This window comes from Saccopteryx leptura, chromosome 3 (assembly GCF_036850995.1).
Source record: "Saccopteryx leptura isolate mSacLep1 chromosome 3, mSacLep1_pri_phased_curated, whole genome shotgun sequence".
Classification (NCBI taxonomy): Eukaryota; Metazoa; Chordata; class Mammalia; order Chiroptera; family Emballonuridae; genus Saccopteryx; species Saccopteryx leptura.
In genome coordinates, this window is record NC_089505.1 from 284,527,717 (window position 1) to 284,543,989 (window position 16,273).

The 16,273-nt window shown below is 46.8% G+C and overlaps 1 protein-coding gene across 2 annotated transcripts in view; it reads left to right on the top strand.

Moving 5' to 3' along the window:
- Positions 1–16,273, top strand: part of XDH (xanthine dehydrogenase) — a 71,396-nt gene that overhangs the window by 51,876 nt on the left and 3,247 nt on the right. For both annotated transcript variants that reach the window (XM_066378550.1, XM_066378549.1), the window contains exons 27-36: positions 2,666–2,857; positions 3,056–3,201; positions 4,443–4,524; positions 5,059–5,154; positions 6,563–6,691; positions 7,343–7,417; positions 9,919–9,971; positions 11,698–11,812; positions 13,620–13,685; positions 15,046–15,234. In XM_066378550.1, the coding sequence (XP_066234647.1) occupies positions 2,666–2,857; positions 3,056–3,201; positions 4,443–4,524; positions 5,059–5,154; positions 6,563–6,691; positions 7,343–7,417; positions 9,919–9,971; positions 11,698–11,812; positions 13,620–13,685; positions 15,046–15,234 (1,143 nt within the window). The remainder of the gene's footprint in view (positions 1–2,665; positions 2,858–3,055; positions 3,202–4,442; positions 4,525–5,058; positions 5,155–6,562; positions 6,692–7,342; positions 7,418–9,918; positions 9,972–11,697; positions 11,813–13,619; positions 13,686–15,045; positions 15,235–16,273) is intronic.

Genomic DNA, 16,273 nt, shown 5'->3' on the forward strand with positions numbered 1-16,273 from the left:
ACAAAGATGATCATATTATTTCTTTGATTAGAAACTCACCCTTCTTGTTTAAGACGTTTTATTAAGCAAGCAACGTTAGTTACAAAACTTTATATATAGCATGGTGACATTGTGTGTGCATGCACATGTGTATGCTGGTATGCATGGAAAGGTCTGAAAGAAGATACATCAAACAGTGACTGGGTGAGTTAAGGGAGGACACACTGTCATTTTCTCCATTGCACATTCTTGTGATGTTGGAATTTTAAATAATGAGTTGAGTTACTTTTTAGAAACAGCTTATTGAAGTACAGTTTACATACCATAAAGTTCACCCATTCGAATGATATAATTTCTTTTTAGTAAATTCAAAGTCATGCAACCATTATCAGCATCCAGATTTTGAACATTTCTATCACACCCAAGTGACCTCTTGTGCCCATTTGCAGTCACTCTTGTTCCCATCCCTGGGCCCAGACATCCAGTAATCTATTCAGTCTCTATAGAGTTTCCTTTTCATATCACTAGAATCATACCCTGTGTACCCTTTTGTGTCTGGCTCTTCTCCCCCCCAGAGTATTTTTGAGGTTCATCCATGTTATAGCATGCATCAGTCCTTCATTCCTTTTCATTTATAAATGTTATTTCCTGATACAGTTAGGTCATATTTTGTTTTCTGCTGACCACGTGATAGACATCTGGGTTATTTCCAGTTTTTAGCTTTTATGGATAACGCAGCGCTGAACATTCTCATATGAGTCTTGTAAGACATATTTTTGTCAGTTTTGAAAAGTAAATAAGTTACCTTAGTGGTACTAGTTTTCAAGTTTTTAAAAATCTTAATTTTATAACCCATACCAGTTACATACGCATGGATTCTTGTTGTAAAGTAAAAGTCACGCCTTGCAAGAAAAGCAGTCATTCCTCACTACCCCGCCCTCTCTCTGCTAAAGGTTCTCGAATTGGCTCAATTAGGAAATGCCACACTTCAGATCTGGTGTAAAAACTGTTCAAAAAAGGAAACATTTTTAGTGTTCTTTCCATTTATAACATTGGCTTCTTGGCCTTCTAAGAAAAATCAGGTTGAAAAAGACATAGTACTTGTCCCCAAAGATCTTACAAGCTTTTAAATTCAATGCAGCAAATGTTTATTGAGTGCTGAGAGTGGCAACATATAGAAGCATATGGCATTGTTTCTGCCCTCAGGATGTCCACAGTGTGGTGGGGGAGACTGATAATACAGACAAAAGGAAATAAAAATACAAGCTGGCAGAGTGGTCAGGAAAAGCAAGAAGGGAATTAATTGAGACATACAAAAATTGTGTAGGCTAACGAGGACTGAAAGAATTAGACACAAAAAGCAACCTGTAGGAAAGAGAAACTATACATGGGAAGTAAGCTATAACCAAATGAAACAAACAAAAGCTACCATGTATCACATCAGAGAGATTACTTACTGCACCTTAAAGAAAGAACAGTACACTATAAAAATGGAACGGTCAGAGAATAAAAGTGAATGAAATTGTGAATGAAAATTGTGGAAGCAGAAGGTTTGAAAGAAACTCAAGAAGCTCTCCCCCCAAAAGAGAACATAATGCGGAAAAATAGGAGACAAAATACAAAAAGACTCAAGGACCAGCCCAGAAGATCCATATAATAGAACTTTCACTAAGAAAGACTAGAAGAAGGAGAGAAGGGAATGATCAGAGGTAATATCAGCAATTTCTCCAAACTGATGAACGTACATTTTAAAGTTGATTTAGTAATAAGTGCACGGAAAACTAAGCAAATGGAAAAATAAAGACAAAATGTATTAACTCCAGGGGGGAAATGTTATCAAGCAAGAGAAGTCATCATAGTATTACTACATGGTTCAGCTGTAAGTAGTGTTTACAGTGTAAGTAACATTAAACTGGCTTGATCAGATCAAAATATAATATAATGGGGGATAGGAAGCCGGGGTGTTTTCAGGGAAAGGTTGTTAGGTGGAAACTAAATTCTAAAAGTCTAAAACTGAAAAAGCCAGGAAGTGACAATATTAGCACATTACTTGGAAATGTGGATGTTAATTAAATATCTGATAAAAAAAATAAGTGGTTGTTTCTGGGGAGTGGAAGGAAGGAAAAGGAAGGAGCCACTGTTTTGCATGACATGATTTTTGGAAGGATTTGACTCTTTAATCAACCTGCAGTACAACTTTAATGGAAGTAAAAAACTACTTTAAAATGAATAAATTAACCTATTTTTTTTTTAAAGAGGCAAGTAATCAATTCTAACTAGAGGGTCTGGGAAAGGCTTCCCCAGAGAGGAATGGGGGTTTTAGCAGGTGGATAAGGATAGGAGGGGTATGACAGGTGAGAGGAACATGTAACTAGGAAAGAATAAAAATGTATTAGAGGAAGGCCTTGAATTCCATGCTGGAAGGCATACTGATTTTACTCTGGAGAGGATAAGTGCAGGTTTTCAGCAAGGACTTAACCTGTTGTGACCTAATATGTTAGTATGAGGCGCAGATTAGAGAGCAGAGACACGGAAGGCCAGGAGTTCAGTAAGGAGGCTGTGGCAATATCCCAGGGGAGAAGTCACCTGGGCCTGAGGAAGAGCAGTGGACTGTGGGGCCGGGAAAGGCAGAGAGCCAATCAGCTCAACGCCCCATTCTCTCCCATTCTGGTTCCTTCTGCTTTAGGTGATGGAACGAGCTCTATTCCAAATGGACAACTGCTACAAAATCCCCAACATCCGGGGCACTGGGCAGCTGTGCAAGACCAACCTGCCCTCCAACACGGCCTTCCGAGGTTTCGGGGGGCCCCAGGGGATGCTGGTTGCCGAGCACTGGATGAGTGAAGTTGCAGTGACCTGTGGGCTGCCTGCTGAGGAAGTAAGCTGGAAATTTGGTGGCACAAATCAGAGTGGGTTAGGCTACTTTGAGGGGACAGTGGCGTTGTATCTTGGGTATCTCCCCTAGGGGCAGAGGACAGGCAGGTGCTGAGGAGAGGGGCCTGAAAGCTGACCTTTAAGTTTCGCCCCCCTCATTGGCTGCCAACAACACGGCTTCCATGTCTCTCTCCTTGGGAAGGTGCGGATGAAGAACCTGTACAAAGAAGGGGACTTGACACACTTCAACCAGAAGCTTGAGGGGTTCAACTTGCCCAGGTGCTGGGAAGAATGTCTAGCAAGCTCTCAGTTTCACGCTAGGAAGAGCGAGGTTGACAAGTTCAACAAGTAAGCACCGGGAGGGGGGGAGCCCAACATTCTGGTGCCCTTGGGTTTCATATTCGAGTGTTTTTGCTGAACTCAGAATACAATAATTTAATAAATAACTTATGAGGCTGCTGAGTTTGCCAGCTCATCCATAGACTGGGAAGTGCCCTTAGTCCAGGGGCAGGTGGGCTCACAGCCTGCACGCAGCATCAGAGCCCCTCAGCGCAGTTCATCTTCACATGTTTGTCCGCTGCCTGGGCCTACCACGGTCTAGGGGGCACTGCCCAGGACTAAGGACACAGCAGTTGGTGCCTGCCCCTCTAACACTAATCTATAAATATGGCCTTGGCTGTCACCCCACCTCCTTGGGCCTCAATTTCATCATCTGCAAAGTGGGGATAATTATGCTTGTGCTGTCTTCTTTACTGAGTTATTTGGAAAACCAAATATAAAGCACAGGCCCTGGCCAGTTGGCTCAGCAGTAGAGCGTCGGCCTGGCATGCGGGGGACCCCGGTTCAATTCCCGGCCAGGACACATAGGAGAAGCGCCCATTTGCTTCTCCACCCCCGCCCCCCCCTCCTTCCTCTCTGTCTCTCTCTTCCCCTCCCACAGCCAAGGCTCCATTGGAGCAAAGATGGCCCGGGCGCTGGGGATGGCTCCTTGGCCTCTGCCCCAGGTGCTAGAGTGGCTCTGGTCATGGCAGAGCGATGCCCCGGAGGGGCAGAGCATCGCCCCCTGGTGGGCAGAGTGTCGCCCCTGGTGGGCGTGCCGGGTGGATCCCGGTCGGGCGCATGCGGGAGTCTGTCTGACTGTCTCTCCCCGTTTCCAGCTTCAGAAAAATACAAAAATACAAAAAAAATAAAAAAAATAAAAAAATAAAACAAATATAAAGCACAGAGGAGGCATCACCATTAGCATCAGTGAGCCAACTTTTCTCCCTGGAACAATCACAGCCGAGGTCACCAAGATACCCTGACCCAGTTCAAATTCCACTTGGGGAAGAACAGTGATGATACTTTAAAGTCAGATGCTCGGGATAGGGGTGCGTGTCCGACTCCAGCTGCCCTGAAGGACCCAGAACGCAAAGCCCTACCTTTCTCATCCTGTCTACACGACAGGGGCACAACGCAGTTATCACAGTGACTGTAGGGGCGGCTCTAAGAATGCCTAATTTCAATTTTACAAAGTTGTTGACTGAAAACATGTTCAACCTGCCGTAAATATGACAAAAGATTCTGTGAGACTGTTCCTTTCTCTACAGGGAGAACTGCTGGAAAAAGAGAGGATTGTGCATAATTCCTACCAAGTTTGGAATATGCTTCACTGTTCCTTTCCTGAATCAGGTAATTGCTTTTTATAATTCTGTCCATCTTCTCAGGACTGGTCGCCATTTCCCCCTCTTTGCGAGGGAGAGCTCACTGCCGCTCGCACCAGAGCGGACTACGGGAGCTTGTTGCTGATTGCATGAATTTCCATGCCCTGTTTGTCCAGTAGACCGTGGGACAGTGAGGGCTGCACGAGACACAGAGACCTGGGGTTGAACTCTAGTTCCTGCCGGTCAGGATTGTGGGACCATGGAAATTACTTTGCCTTTCCGATTCTATTTCTTCATCTGTAGAGTGAGGACAAATAAATGGTTTTCTCTGAGGATGGGAGGCACAGAAAGAGAGAGAGAGAGAGATAAAATTTTTTTAAAATGCTGAAGGGCTATCCAGTCAAAGCATGAGATTGATGCTGTTTTAATTTTTGTCTGGGGTTTATATTCGAAATGTTGCTGCTGGCTCTCTTTCCCCTTGACTGCAGTACTTTTTGCCTCAAGTCTTAAGCTGAACTAGGATTTGCTACATGTTGTGTCTGGCACTCTTCCCGTTCCTTAGGCAGGAGCCCTGATTCATGTGTACACTGATGGCTCTGTGCTGCTGACCCATGGGGGCACCGAGATGGGCCAAGGCCTCCACACCAAGATGGTGCAGGTGAGCAGTCTGGGAATGTGCTGTCTGAGGGGAGGTGCTGAGAGAAACGAGCAGGGGACACACTGGAGGCAGAATCAGGCCCACGCTCTGGCCCTGGCTCTGATGCTCCTTTATTTAAAAATTTTTTGTTAAATTTTTTATTTTTATTAATTGATTTTAGAGAGACAGAGAGAAGAAGGAAGAGAGAGAGAGAGAGAGAAGCATTCATTTGTTGTTCCACTTAGTTGTACGTTCATTGGTTGCTTCCCCTATGTGCCCTGACCCAGAATAAAACCTGCAAACTTAGTGTTTCAAGGCAATGCCCTAACTGACTGAGCTAACCAGCCAGGACCTCTGCTGCTCATTTAAATGTGACCTTGAGCAAAACTTCCCATCTAGGCCTCGGGTTTCCTCATTTGTACAAAGAGGTTGGTCATGTGATCTCTGAGGTCACTTCTGTTACCAACATTCTAGGGCTCTGTGACTGTGTATAAGGTGGGTGTGGCATGTGTGTAAAGGTAGCTAGTTCTGCACACATGTGAGACTCCTCACAGTGGAGTTGGATGGTGGTGCTGGATTACAGTGGGCATACCTGCTGGACTAGACAAATCAGATTTTTTAAAATGAGGGTGCCCTGGCCAGTTGGCTCAGTGGTAGAGTTTCAGCCCAGCATGTGGATGTGCCAGGTTTGATTATTTTCCAGTACTATCTGGTTCTCCACCCCTCTCCTCTCCGTCCTCTCTGTCTCTCTCTTCCCCTCCTGCAACCAAGGCTCCATTGGAGCAAAATTGAACTGGGCACTGAGGATGGCTCCATGGCCTCCACCTCAGGTGCTAGAATGGCTCTGGGTTGCAACAGAGCAACACCTCAGATGGGCAGAGCATCGCCCCCTAGTGGGCTTGCTGGGCGGATCCTGGTCAGGTGCAGGCAGGAGTCTGTCTCTCTGCCTCCCCATGTCTCACTTCAGAAAAAAAAAAAAAAATGAGGGCTAGCTTTAAAACACATTTTAAAAATTATTTATCAATTATAGTTTAATTCAATATTGTTTTTGTGTTAGTTTCAGATGTACAGCATAGTGATCAGACAATCATATTTTACAAAGTGTTCATTTGCTATTTCCAGTACCCATCTGGCCCATACATAGTATTGCAACATTATTGACTGTATTCCCTATGCTGTACTTTACATCCCACTGACTGTCTTGTAACTAGCAATTTGTTAAAAAGCACTTTTAATTACCATGATGTTTAAGAAGTTTTTCTCCAACCAAACCTTCTATAAACTGCTGCTTCAAGTTCAGGCAGACATGAGAGCATTCCAGTCACAGTAGAATTATAGTTTACAGAATTGTTTTCTTGCCTGTACCTGTGAACATGACAGGTTCCATGCTCACCGCCTCCCTATAGAGTGGTGTCGTCTTTCTTCACAGGTGGCCAGCAAAGCTCTGAAAATCCCCACCTCTAAGATTTACATCAGTGAGACAAGCACTAGCACGGTGCCCAACACCTCTCCCACGGCCGCCTCTGTCAGCACCGACATCAATGGACAGGCCGTCTACGTAAGGAGCCTCAGGAACCAGCGGCGTTGGAGGGCTGTGGGCCCAGAGAGTCCCCGGGGTGGGGAGCTGAAATGGTCCTTGCAGGCTCTTTGGCTGGGACTCTGCCTTTGGGGAACCTGTTCCTCCAAATGCTGAGCTAAAAGAGAGGTCCAAGAGCCACAGTCACTTCCACCAAAGTCAAGAAGGATAAGTGTAGGGGGGCGGGGGGGAGGCGAGTTGGAGGAAACGCAGGAGGCTCTAGGAAGACATACTCCCTGGTGTGAGAACTGGCCGCAAGACAATGGGCCGAAATTGAAACTTGATTGTGGGGTTGGCCAGGTCAGACCTACTTGCTTCTCTTCCCACGTGGAAGATGTCATCAAACAAAGGAGTTTGATGAGAGAAGGCACCTCCTAAGGGACCCCTCAAACATCTTACTCTTTGTCAGCATAAGAACTGGGTCAAGAAGTGCTCTCCAAGCAAAGGCCAGTGGTGGTCCCGTGGTTTCCACTCTAGGCTTCGGTAACACCCGAGAGGGTGGCCAGGCTGTTTCAGTGGCAGCCTGGGCACAGCATTACTTGGAGGTGTCTTTGCCAAGGCCCTCAAGATTTCCCCTGTGCCAGGGCCTGCAGGGGACTGATGTGTCTGGTGTGCGGGTGGTGTGTTCTTTAGGAAGCTTGCCAGACCATCCTGCGAAGGCTGGAACCCTTCAAGAGAAAGAATCCCAGTGGCTCCTGGGAAGACTGGGTAAGTCTGAGCTGACCCAAGTGGCTTTTGCAAATGAGCATGAAATGGAAGGGCAGGGCCCTGTCCCCACCCTGAGCAGGGAGAGGAGATTGTGGTCTGGTCACACAGCAGGGAGAAGTTGAGGGGGTCTGTCTGCTTTCCAGGACAAGTAAATGCTCAACCTTGCTGGGTCCCTGTCACAGTGGTTTTCATAGTTGAGGGAAGTCACCTGAGGAAACTTTTTGACCCAGGATTTTGATAGCTCTGTGGGGGTCGGGGGTGTGGCGGCCCTGAGTCTGAGAAGTCAGTGAGCACCCTCACTGTGAGTTCTTCGCTCAGGCCTGGCCCCACACCTCGCAGGTCCACAGTCTGGATGAGCCTGGTTTTCTTCAAACCGTCATCTCTCAGAGGTCTGCCCCCATCAGCGTCTTCCCCTCCCCAGCTTTGGAGTCTGTGTCCTTTGAGACTCCATTTTCAAGGGTGTGGGAGGAAAAGACATTATACAAGATCTGGTACCATTCCTGTGATTTTAGGAGTAACAGAATCAGCACTCCTAATAAGAATGAACCCAGTTCTCTGGTTTCTGGTTGGGAGGCCTGCATGTCAGAGACCCACAGAGGAAAGCTGCAAGGAAGTCTCTCTCAGGTGGGAGGCTTAGCTTCCCAAAGAAGCAGAGACATTGATGGTGGCCCCGCTTCACCTTCCCCTGGTGTTGGAATGGGACAACTGGGCACAGCAGTAACACATAAAATGGGACTGCACACGAGCCAGCTCAGGTAGTGTGACAGATTCAAAGAAAATCAACTTTTTCTGTCATACCCACACGTCTTCCTCTGCCTCCCGAGACCTCTGCTTCCCTTCCCACACTCATGATTCCACATGCACGTGTACCACATGAATGTATGGTGATTTGGGTAGTTTAGATTTTAGTGTAGATTTGAAAGGCAATGCTAATATAAGTATTTTCAACAACAGCTTTTATAACCTGTTGATCTAAGATTTGTCCTCAACTATTAGCCAGATAGTCCAGTGTTCCTTTTAAGTAGATAACCTCAAAAGGCCGTGATCAAAAAGGTGTGGTCAGGAGATGACAAGTCTCCTTCAATGTCTCCTTCAAATCTCTTCAGTGCTGTGTCTGTACTGTATTGAAAACAAGCCATTATAACCACCGCCACTATCTATGTATATATTTGATACTATCAATAGGTAAGGATCCTAGAGAAACTTTTTCTATACCTTGGTTTTCTCATCTGTAAAATGAAGGTAATAATAGTACTGATCTTATAAGGTTGTGCTGAATATTAAGTAAGATAATATGTGCAAATTACTCAATAGCATCTGGTACATAGTAAAGAGCTTGGTAATTGCCAACAATTGTGATGCAAACTATATCAACAATAAATTAAATTTTAGTGCTGTGTTAGTGCTGGAGGTACCCTCAAAAACTTACTATGTAGTTAAGGAGATAGGATGGATGAATAGATAGATGGGTAGTTTTATTAATAGGAAAGTATTAATGAGAACATAGATATTAAAAGAGTAATACAGGCCCTGGCTGGTTGGCTCAGTGGTAGAGCGTTGGCCTGGCGTGCAGGAGTCCGGGTTTGATTCCTGGCCAGGGCACACAGGAGAAGCACCCATCTGCTTCTCCACCCCTCCCCCTCTCCTTCCTCTCTGTCTCTCTCTTCCCCTCATGCAGCCAACGCTCCATTGGAGCAAAGTTGGCCCGGGTGCTGAGGATGGCTCCATGGCCTCTGCCTCAGGCGCTAGAATGGCTCTGGTTGCAACAGAGCAACGCCCCAGATGGGTAGAGCATCACCCTCTGGTGGGCATGCTGAATGGATCTCGGTCAGGCACATGTGGGAGTCTGACTGACTGCCTCCCCGTTTCCAACTTCAGAAAAAATACCAAAAAAAAAAAAAAAAGAGTAATACAGAGAGTTGCTGTTGTAACAGCCAATATAGGGAGGATTCACCAAAGAGAGGCAATTGGAGAGGCAAGCTTGAGCAGGTTGTTGAGGCAAGAAAAGGATTTGGACAGATATGGCAGTGGAAACATGTCAACAGAAGTGCTCAGGAATGGGGACATGGAAGGGTTGGGAGAGAGTTAACACTTGAGTTTGGCTGGAGTGGCAATGGTGTGTGTGCTATACCAGTGACAACTCGGGTCCTTAATGTCAGGCAATGGGGAGTCATTGGAAACTCTAGAGTAGGGGGTGACATGGGCAGTGCGGTGTGTTTAGGTGATCACTCTGGTTGGGCTGGGTGCCACAGCAGATGGGGGAGGCAGCTTGGGGCAGGAAGACCAGTTAGGGGGCTGCTATAGCCCTCCAGGGTTTGGAAGTCAAGGGCCTGATGCAGAGAGTGGCAGTGAGACCGCGAGGTAAGGTGTGGAAGTGAGAGTCACCAGTGAAGTGTTGATCAACTTCCACGTGAGGAGGTTGAGCTTTCAAAATCTTAGTGTGGGTCAGGGCTTCTGGAAACCACGCTTACCCCTTCCTGATGGCCATTTCTTGTCCCTAGGTCACAGCTGCGTACCTGGATGCAGTGAGCTTGTCCGCTACTGGGTTTTACAAGTATGTATGGTGGTGATCTTACCCATCTCACAAATGTGCCACCATCCTAACCTCCTGGGTCCCTCCAGCCCTGAATTCTGGCAGCCTGTGGTCAGAAGAGAGCAGTTCCACCAAAACTCTTATCTCCTCAGTGGACTTACATTAATTTCAACTTAAAGATGCTCTATGTAGGAACACCAACCTCTGTGCCAAGGAGGCAAAAGCATTAGCTGCCACTGCGAAAGACCCCTGTTCTGGTTCTGGGCTTAGTGCACTACTCCCCTTGGAGAAATCAGTGATTCCCTCTGAGCCTATTTCCTCATTTATCACAGAATGGGACAATGACCAACCTCCATCAGCACTCTCCTGCGAGAACCAGGGCTGTCCTGTGCTCTGAATTACCCCTGTGTGTCACTTTGTACTGTGCATCAGATGTCTTGACAGAGCTTTCCATCAAGAGAATGAGAGGGGGATTTAGAGCACATGATCTTGTTACAAAATGCAGAATTCAGCGGAACTTACAGTGAGATTTAAAATTCAGTGGCCACATGAAGAGCTAGAGACCCAGCCCACCTGATTTAGAAGCTGTAACAAGATATAATCATATTAACTATCAGCCATAATGTTTTAGCTTTCCCTGGGAAATTTACCTAGGGCCTTTTCTTTCACAGAATGGTTTTTGCAAATAGTTCAATGTTTGCTTCAAAAGCTTTTTTAAAAAAAAAATTTTTTTTTTATTTTTTAGGCAAAGTAATGTTTTGCCAATGCTACCTCAGTTATGTAATATTTGACCTATATAAACACAAAGTAGTACAGATTTTCTGATAAGTTCCTATTTCATTTTGGAGTTGATAAAATTGGGGTTCTAGACCGGAACACCCAGGTGAAGATGATTAAGCGAAAGATCAAAGAAGTGGCAGTTTCTTCTGGGAGAAGCCTTCTCCCTCTGCCCTGCCCCGTGCTGGGTTTATTTTCATGTAGATTCTGATCCCATCAGCTCACATGATTTCTGTATAATGTAGAGAAGGATGTAGATTCAGAGTACAGTAAACTCTGGTGTGAGAGTACACACACATTTGCATGTACATATATATGCAAAATTAGAATTCTATAAGATCACTCAGATTGAAAAAGAAAAACTGTAGAAGAGAGCATTTGCTTTATTAATAGCACTTTCCTCAAATAGTTTGCCGAAACTTTGAAGGGACCAGTAGATGAGAAATAATGCAGGCAATGGCCACTTAAAGCTGCACCCAGGTGGGCATGAGCTACTGATCTTGTTCACTTTCACCTTGAGGAAGGTGAGCAGCCTGGTGAGCGGGTGAGCCAGTGTGAGCAGCCCAGGCGTCAGCCCAGGGGCCTTGGTTCTGAGATCTTAAATTCTAGCTCACAGATCCTTTGGAGTGTGACTTGCATGTCCTTCGTGACCTCAGGGGACTCTTTCACTTCTGTTTTCACACATAGAGGCCAGCGTGCTGCTACTAAACACTGCTGGCTGTGCAGAATGATTCATATGAGGGCCATTGGCAAAATAGAACAGAGACAAGAGGCACAGTGCTCTGGAATACCTTGGTTTCACTAGCAGGTTAAAAATATTCAAAACATACAGACTTTTTGGAAGAACAGCTGAATGAAAAGAGAAAACTTTTGGGGTCTTAAGATTGTGTGGGACAGGGGTTTGTGTGTGTCGGGGGCGGGGTACACGTTCATCTCAGTATGCGTGCGTGCTTTCTCTTTCCTCCCCCAGAACACCCAACCTTGGCTACAGCTTTGAGACCAACTCAGGGAACCCCTTCCACTACTTCACCTACGGGGTGGCTTGCTCTGAAGTGGAAATCGACTGCTTAACAGGGGATCATAAGGTGAGAAGTTTGCAAAACTTCAGTACTAAGAGGGGAAAAAAGAAAAGAAACAACTGAATTGCAATACCAAGAGACAAACTCTGTGGTTGGGAAAATAATGCCGTACCTTACAGCTTGGCAAACTTCCTATAAAGGACCAGAGATAAAAACTTTCGGCTTCTCTTGAACACTTTAGACTGAAGAGAATAACGACGCCAGGCGCTAGGCAGCCTGGAAGTCTCCTTACAAACTCTCTCGAGATGGACTGGCTCTCCCTCTGCTCTCAGTTCACTTTTCTCTGTGGCATCTAATGAGGCAACGGCATACACTGCTGTGCCCATGGCTGTATTTTCCTAATGATGATGAAGCACATTCATCGGCTCAGCCTCAGTAAAATTCCGTGCTCTGCTCCCCCTAGAAAGGATGAACTGGATTTTCCAAGAACAAGTCAACGTTTCTTTATCTTGGCTATTTGGGAATCTATGGATTTATGAAATAACGTGTGCATATATATAATATTTATTTATATCTATTTTGTAGTGTTTCTACTGAGCAACCTGTTGGTTTCTATTGATTCATATGTGGCATCATACTAGTTCTCTTATCTTTATTATATGCAGCTTAAGTGTCTGTTTGTCACCGATAGCTTACTGGTTGCTTGCGTACTGTACTAGTCAATGGGGTGAAGTTGCCACGGCATTCAAATAGTCCCGCCTTCTGGCATGCCACCTCACAAATTGAGATTAAAGATTGGAGCAATTATTATGCTGTTAAGAAATCTTAACACCAGCCCTGGCCGGTTGGCTCAGCGGTAGAGCGTCGGCCTGGCGTGCGGGGGACCCGGGTTCGATTCCCGGCCAGGGCACATAGGAGAAGCGCCCATTTGCTTCTCCACCCCCACCCCCTCCTTCCTCTCTGTCTCTCTCTTCCCCTCCCGCAGCCAAGGTTCCATTGGAGCAAGGATGGCCCGGGCGCTGGGGATGGCTCCTTGGCCTCTGCCCCAGGCGCTAGAGTGGCTCTGGTCGCTGCAGAGCGACGCCCCGGAGGGGCAGAGCATCACCCCCTGGTGGGCAGAGCGTCACCCCCTGGTGGGCGTGCCGGGTGGATCCCGGTCGGGTGCATGCGGGAGTCTGTCTGGCTGTCTTTCCCCATTTCCAGCTTCAGAAAAATACAACAAACAAACAAACAAACAAAAAAAAACTTTAGGCTTTCTGGCCACAAAGATGCTGCCTCCACTCTATCACTGTAGTACAAAAACAGCCACAGACATGGAAACAAATGAACATGGCTGTGCTCCCAAAAAACGTTCTTGTTGCATGCCGAGTGTGGATTTCATGCAGTTCTCACATGTCGCCACATGTTCTTTTTATTTTGGTCGGGTATTTAGTAATGTAAACATCATTAATAGCTCACGGTCTGTACAAACACAGGAGGACTGGCTGGATCCAGCCCATGGAATGTAGTTTGTTGACCCCTTCCCTCACATGATCTACCCAGACTCAAGTTCAAAGCCCCAGTAACCTGTCAACCTTGCCCTCCCATTCACATGTGGGTGTGTGTGCAGTTATTTCAGGTTACGGAGACCACTGCCTCTCCCACCCCTTCCCCAGCTGCTCTTAAGAACTCAATCTTGAGCAGTGACGATGGCTGTGGAGACTGGCCGGAGGGTGAACACTCCTGCCTGAATGTGCCCAGATCATACGAAATACTATTGAATAGTACGAAAGTACTATTTGGGTTGGCACATAGTCTAAGGGTCACCAAGACCCATCCATCATTCCACACATTCTTTTCTTCTCCAACTGTTTTACTTTGCTGTCCGCTCTAGAACCTTCGCACAGACATCGTCATGGATGTTGGCTGCAGTCTGAACCCTGCCATCGATATTGGACAGGTAAGGCTCACGGGGAACCAGGGTGGTGATGGACTTGGCTACTGAAGAGCCCCATTCCCTTCCTATGGTCACCAGCCACAGCATCTTGTCAATGTCATTTTTATGTGGATCTGGACATGGTACCAAGAGTGTCTCCCTCAGAGTGGGAGGTAGATGGATGACAGTCCACCCACCTCTTGAGGCAGTAGACAGATTAATGTGGATTGACTTGGAAAGGGTACTCACACCTTGGCAAACAAGATGAATGGGGAAAACATCGGGTGTGCACACACACGCACATGTACGTGCACACACACGCACAGTGTGAAAGGCAGCATAGTGGCATGGAGATTGAGTGTGAGATCAATGTGCAGGAAGTGAGGTCTGAGGTCAGGGGAGCTTTCCCCTCCTCCCCCCTCCCCCAGGACACCAAAGTACTCAAGCATAGGTTTGAGCAAGAGGAGTAAAAAGATAGCCCAAAGAAAAGCACTTTTGGAAAATATGCAAGTATTGGACAGAGCAGGTACAACAGGAGGAGATGGGGAGGAATCAGGACCTGAGGTACTGAGCATCTGGTAGAAAATGTAAATTATATTTCTCAGAAATGGACAATTACTGAGTATCCAGAAATTTCATCATTAGTCAATCAATTCATTCATTCATTGAACAGCCATTGGGGGAGCCCCTAATATGAGCACCACTAAGCTGGGCACCACAGACATAAAGACGCCATCCCCTAGTCTCTGGCAGAACACTCTTGTCTGGCTATGTGGCACCACCTGCCTGATTCTGAGGACTGAGTCAGGGCCAGTAGAGTGTGGCAGGTGCCCCCAAACAGATCCGTAAGCTACAGCAGGGACACTCTTTATCCCAGAGGACCAGCAGGGCTGAGAGATCAAAAACCTGGAAGCTATCCAAAAAATTCCTCCTCTCCTGTGAAGCTGCTCAAAAGTGCATGTTTCTCCTCAGCACATAGGAGGAGCGGGGCCCCCTGAGGGATGCTCGGCAATAGTTAGCCTGTGAGCTTTTGTCTCAGCTTGGAGTCACCATTTCCCCAGTGGCGACATGGGAGGAACATCTTCATCGGCCCTGCGGCAGGTTTTAATGGGAAATTATGCTCACCTCTGCCTGAGCCTCCTGGAATCGCTGACAAGCTGTGAAACTGACCTTCAGTGTTAATGCCTGGGCTCAGTCTGTGCCGACGCCTGGTGAAGGCCCAGGGAGGTGGCCCGGGTGCGGGAGCCAGGGATGCAGTGCAGAGCTGTTCTCAGTTCCTTTCCAGGCCCCACGCTGGGTCGGGCGTGGTGCCCATTGTGGGGAGCAGTACCTGTCCCTGGAGAGTGGGAAGGCACTGTGTGGACGATCTCTGTCTGCCCTGCAGGTGGAAGGGGCATTTGTCCAGGGCCTGGGCCTCTTCACCCTGGAGGAGCTGCATTACTCCCCTGAGGGGAGCCTGCTCAGCCGCGGCCCCAGCACCTACAAGATCCCTGCATTTGGCAGCATCCCCACTGAGTTCAGGGTGTCCCTGCTCCGTGACTCCCCCAACAAGAAGGCCATCTATGCATCGAAGGTACTGTGGACCTCGGTCTGGGCTGCCTTCCTGTCTGCACTGTGGGAGGCTATGGGGGGGGGGGTGACGGGGGCTCCCGTTACCCGCCGTGTGGATCTGCAGGGGGCTTGTCTGGGAGAGAGTAGAGGGCCAGACACTGGCTTTGGTGGTGCTGGTGGAGGGGCGAGCAGTCCTGCCTGAGAACCAGAAAACTGGGTTGAGCATCACACCACCGGCATGTGGCTGACCGCAGCTCCTTTGGGAACAGTGAGGGATTCCTTAATCCAATCCTGTGGGTCAAACCCTGACCTTTACCTATCTCTCAGGTGTGTATTCTTGATGTTTGGGCCTAGAGAAAACCTCTCAGATACAACATGAGAACCACATATTCGCTGTGGTTCTCATGTTACACCCCCTGTCACTTCCTTTAGTGGCTGCCACCTGACCTTAACACTTGGTCAGCATGTCTGAAGAATAATAACCATCTTCTGCTTCTTCCGAGTCCCCAATAAGTATGAAAAAATGGTTAAAAATCAACAAACTTGATCGATATAGTCCTAGGTCTAAGGGGGACTGATAATCACCTGTAAGCAATGAAACCCACATTTGCTCACCTCACGGGTTCCATTACAATGAGAGCGTCTGGGACACTCTGCAGTCCCTGCCGTTGGCTCATGATAACAATGCAGCTCTGTGAGGCCCACTCCTGGAAATTTTGATTCAGTGTGTCTGAGATAAGACCCTGGATCACCCATTTTAAACAAGTGGTCCTAGTGATTCTGATCAGTGACATAGTCTCTGGGGAATAAAACCACCTCTGTTAGATGTTTTGATTCCTGTGTGTCATGATGCCTACATTTCAGTAGATGCTGTAAGCATCACTATGGTGCCTGTAAATGTTGGTATTAGAGTTGCAGGTAGATTATTTCCCTAGGCTTATAGCTGTGAGGAAAGGGGTAAAATTTATGTCAGGGTTTTTTTTTTGTTGTTTATAAAATATAACTAATTACTTTTATTTGTTTTTAAAAATAATTTTAATTGATTTTTAGAGAAAGAAGAA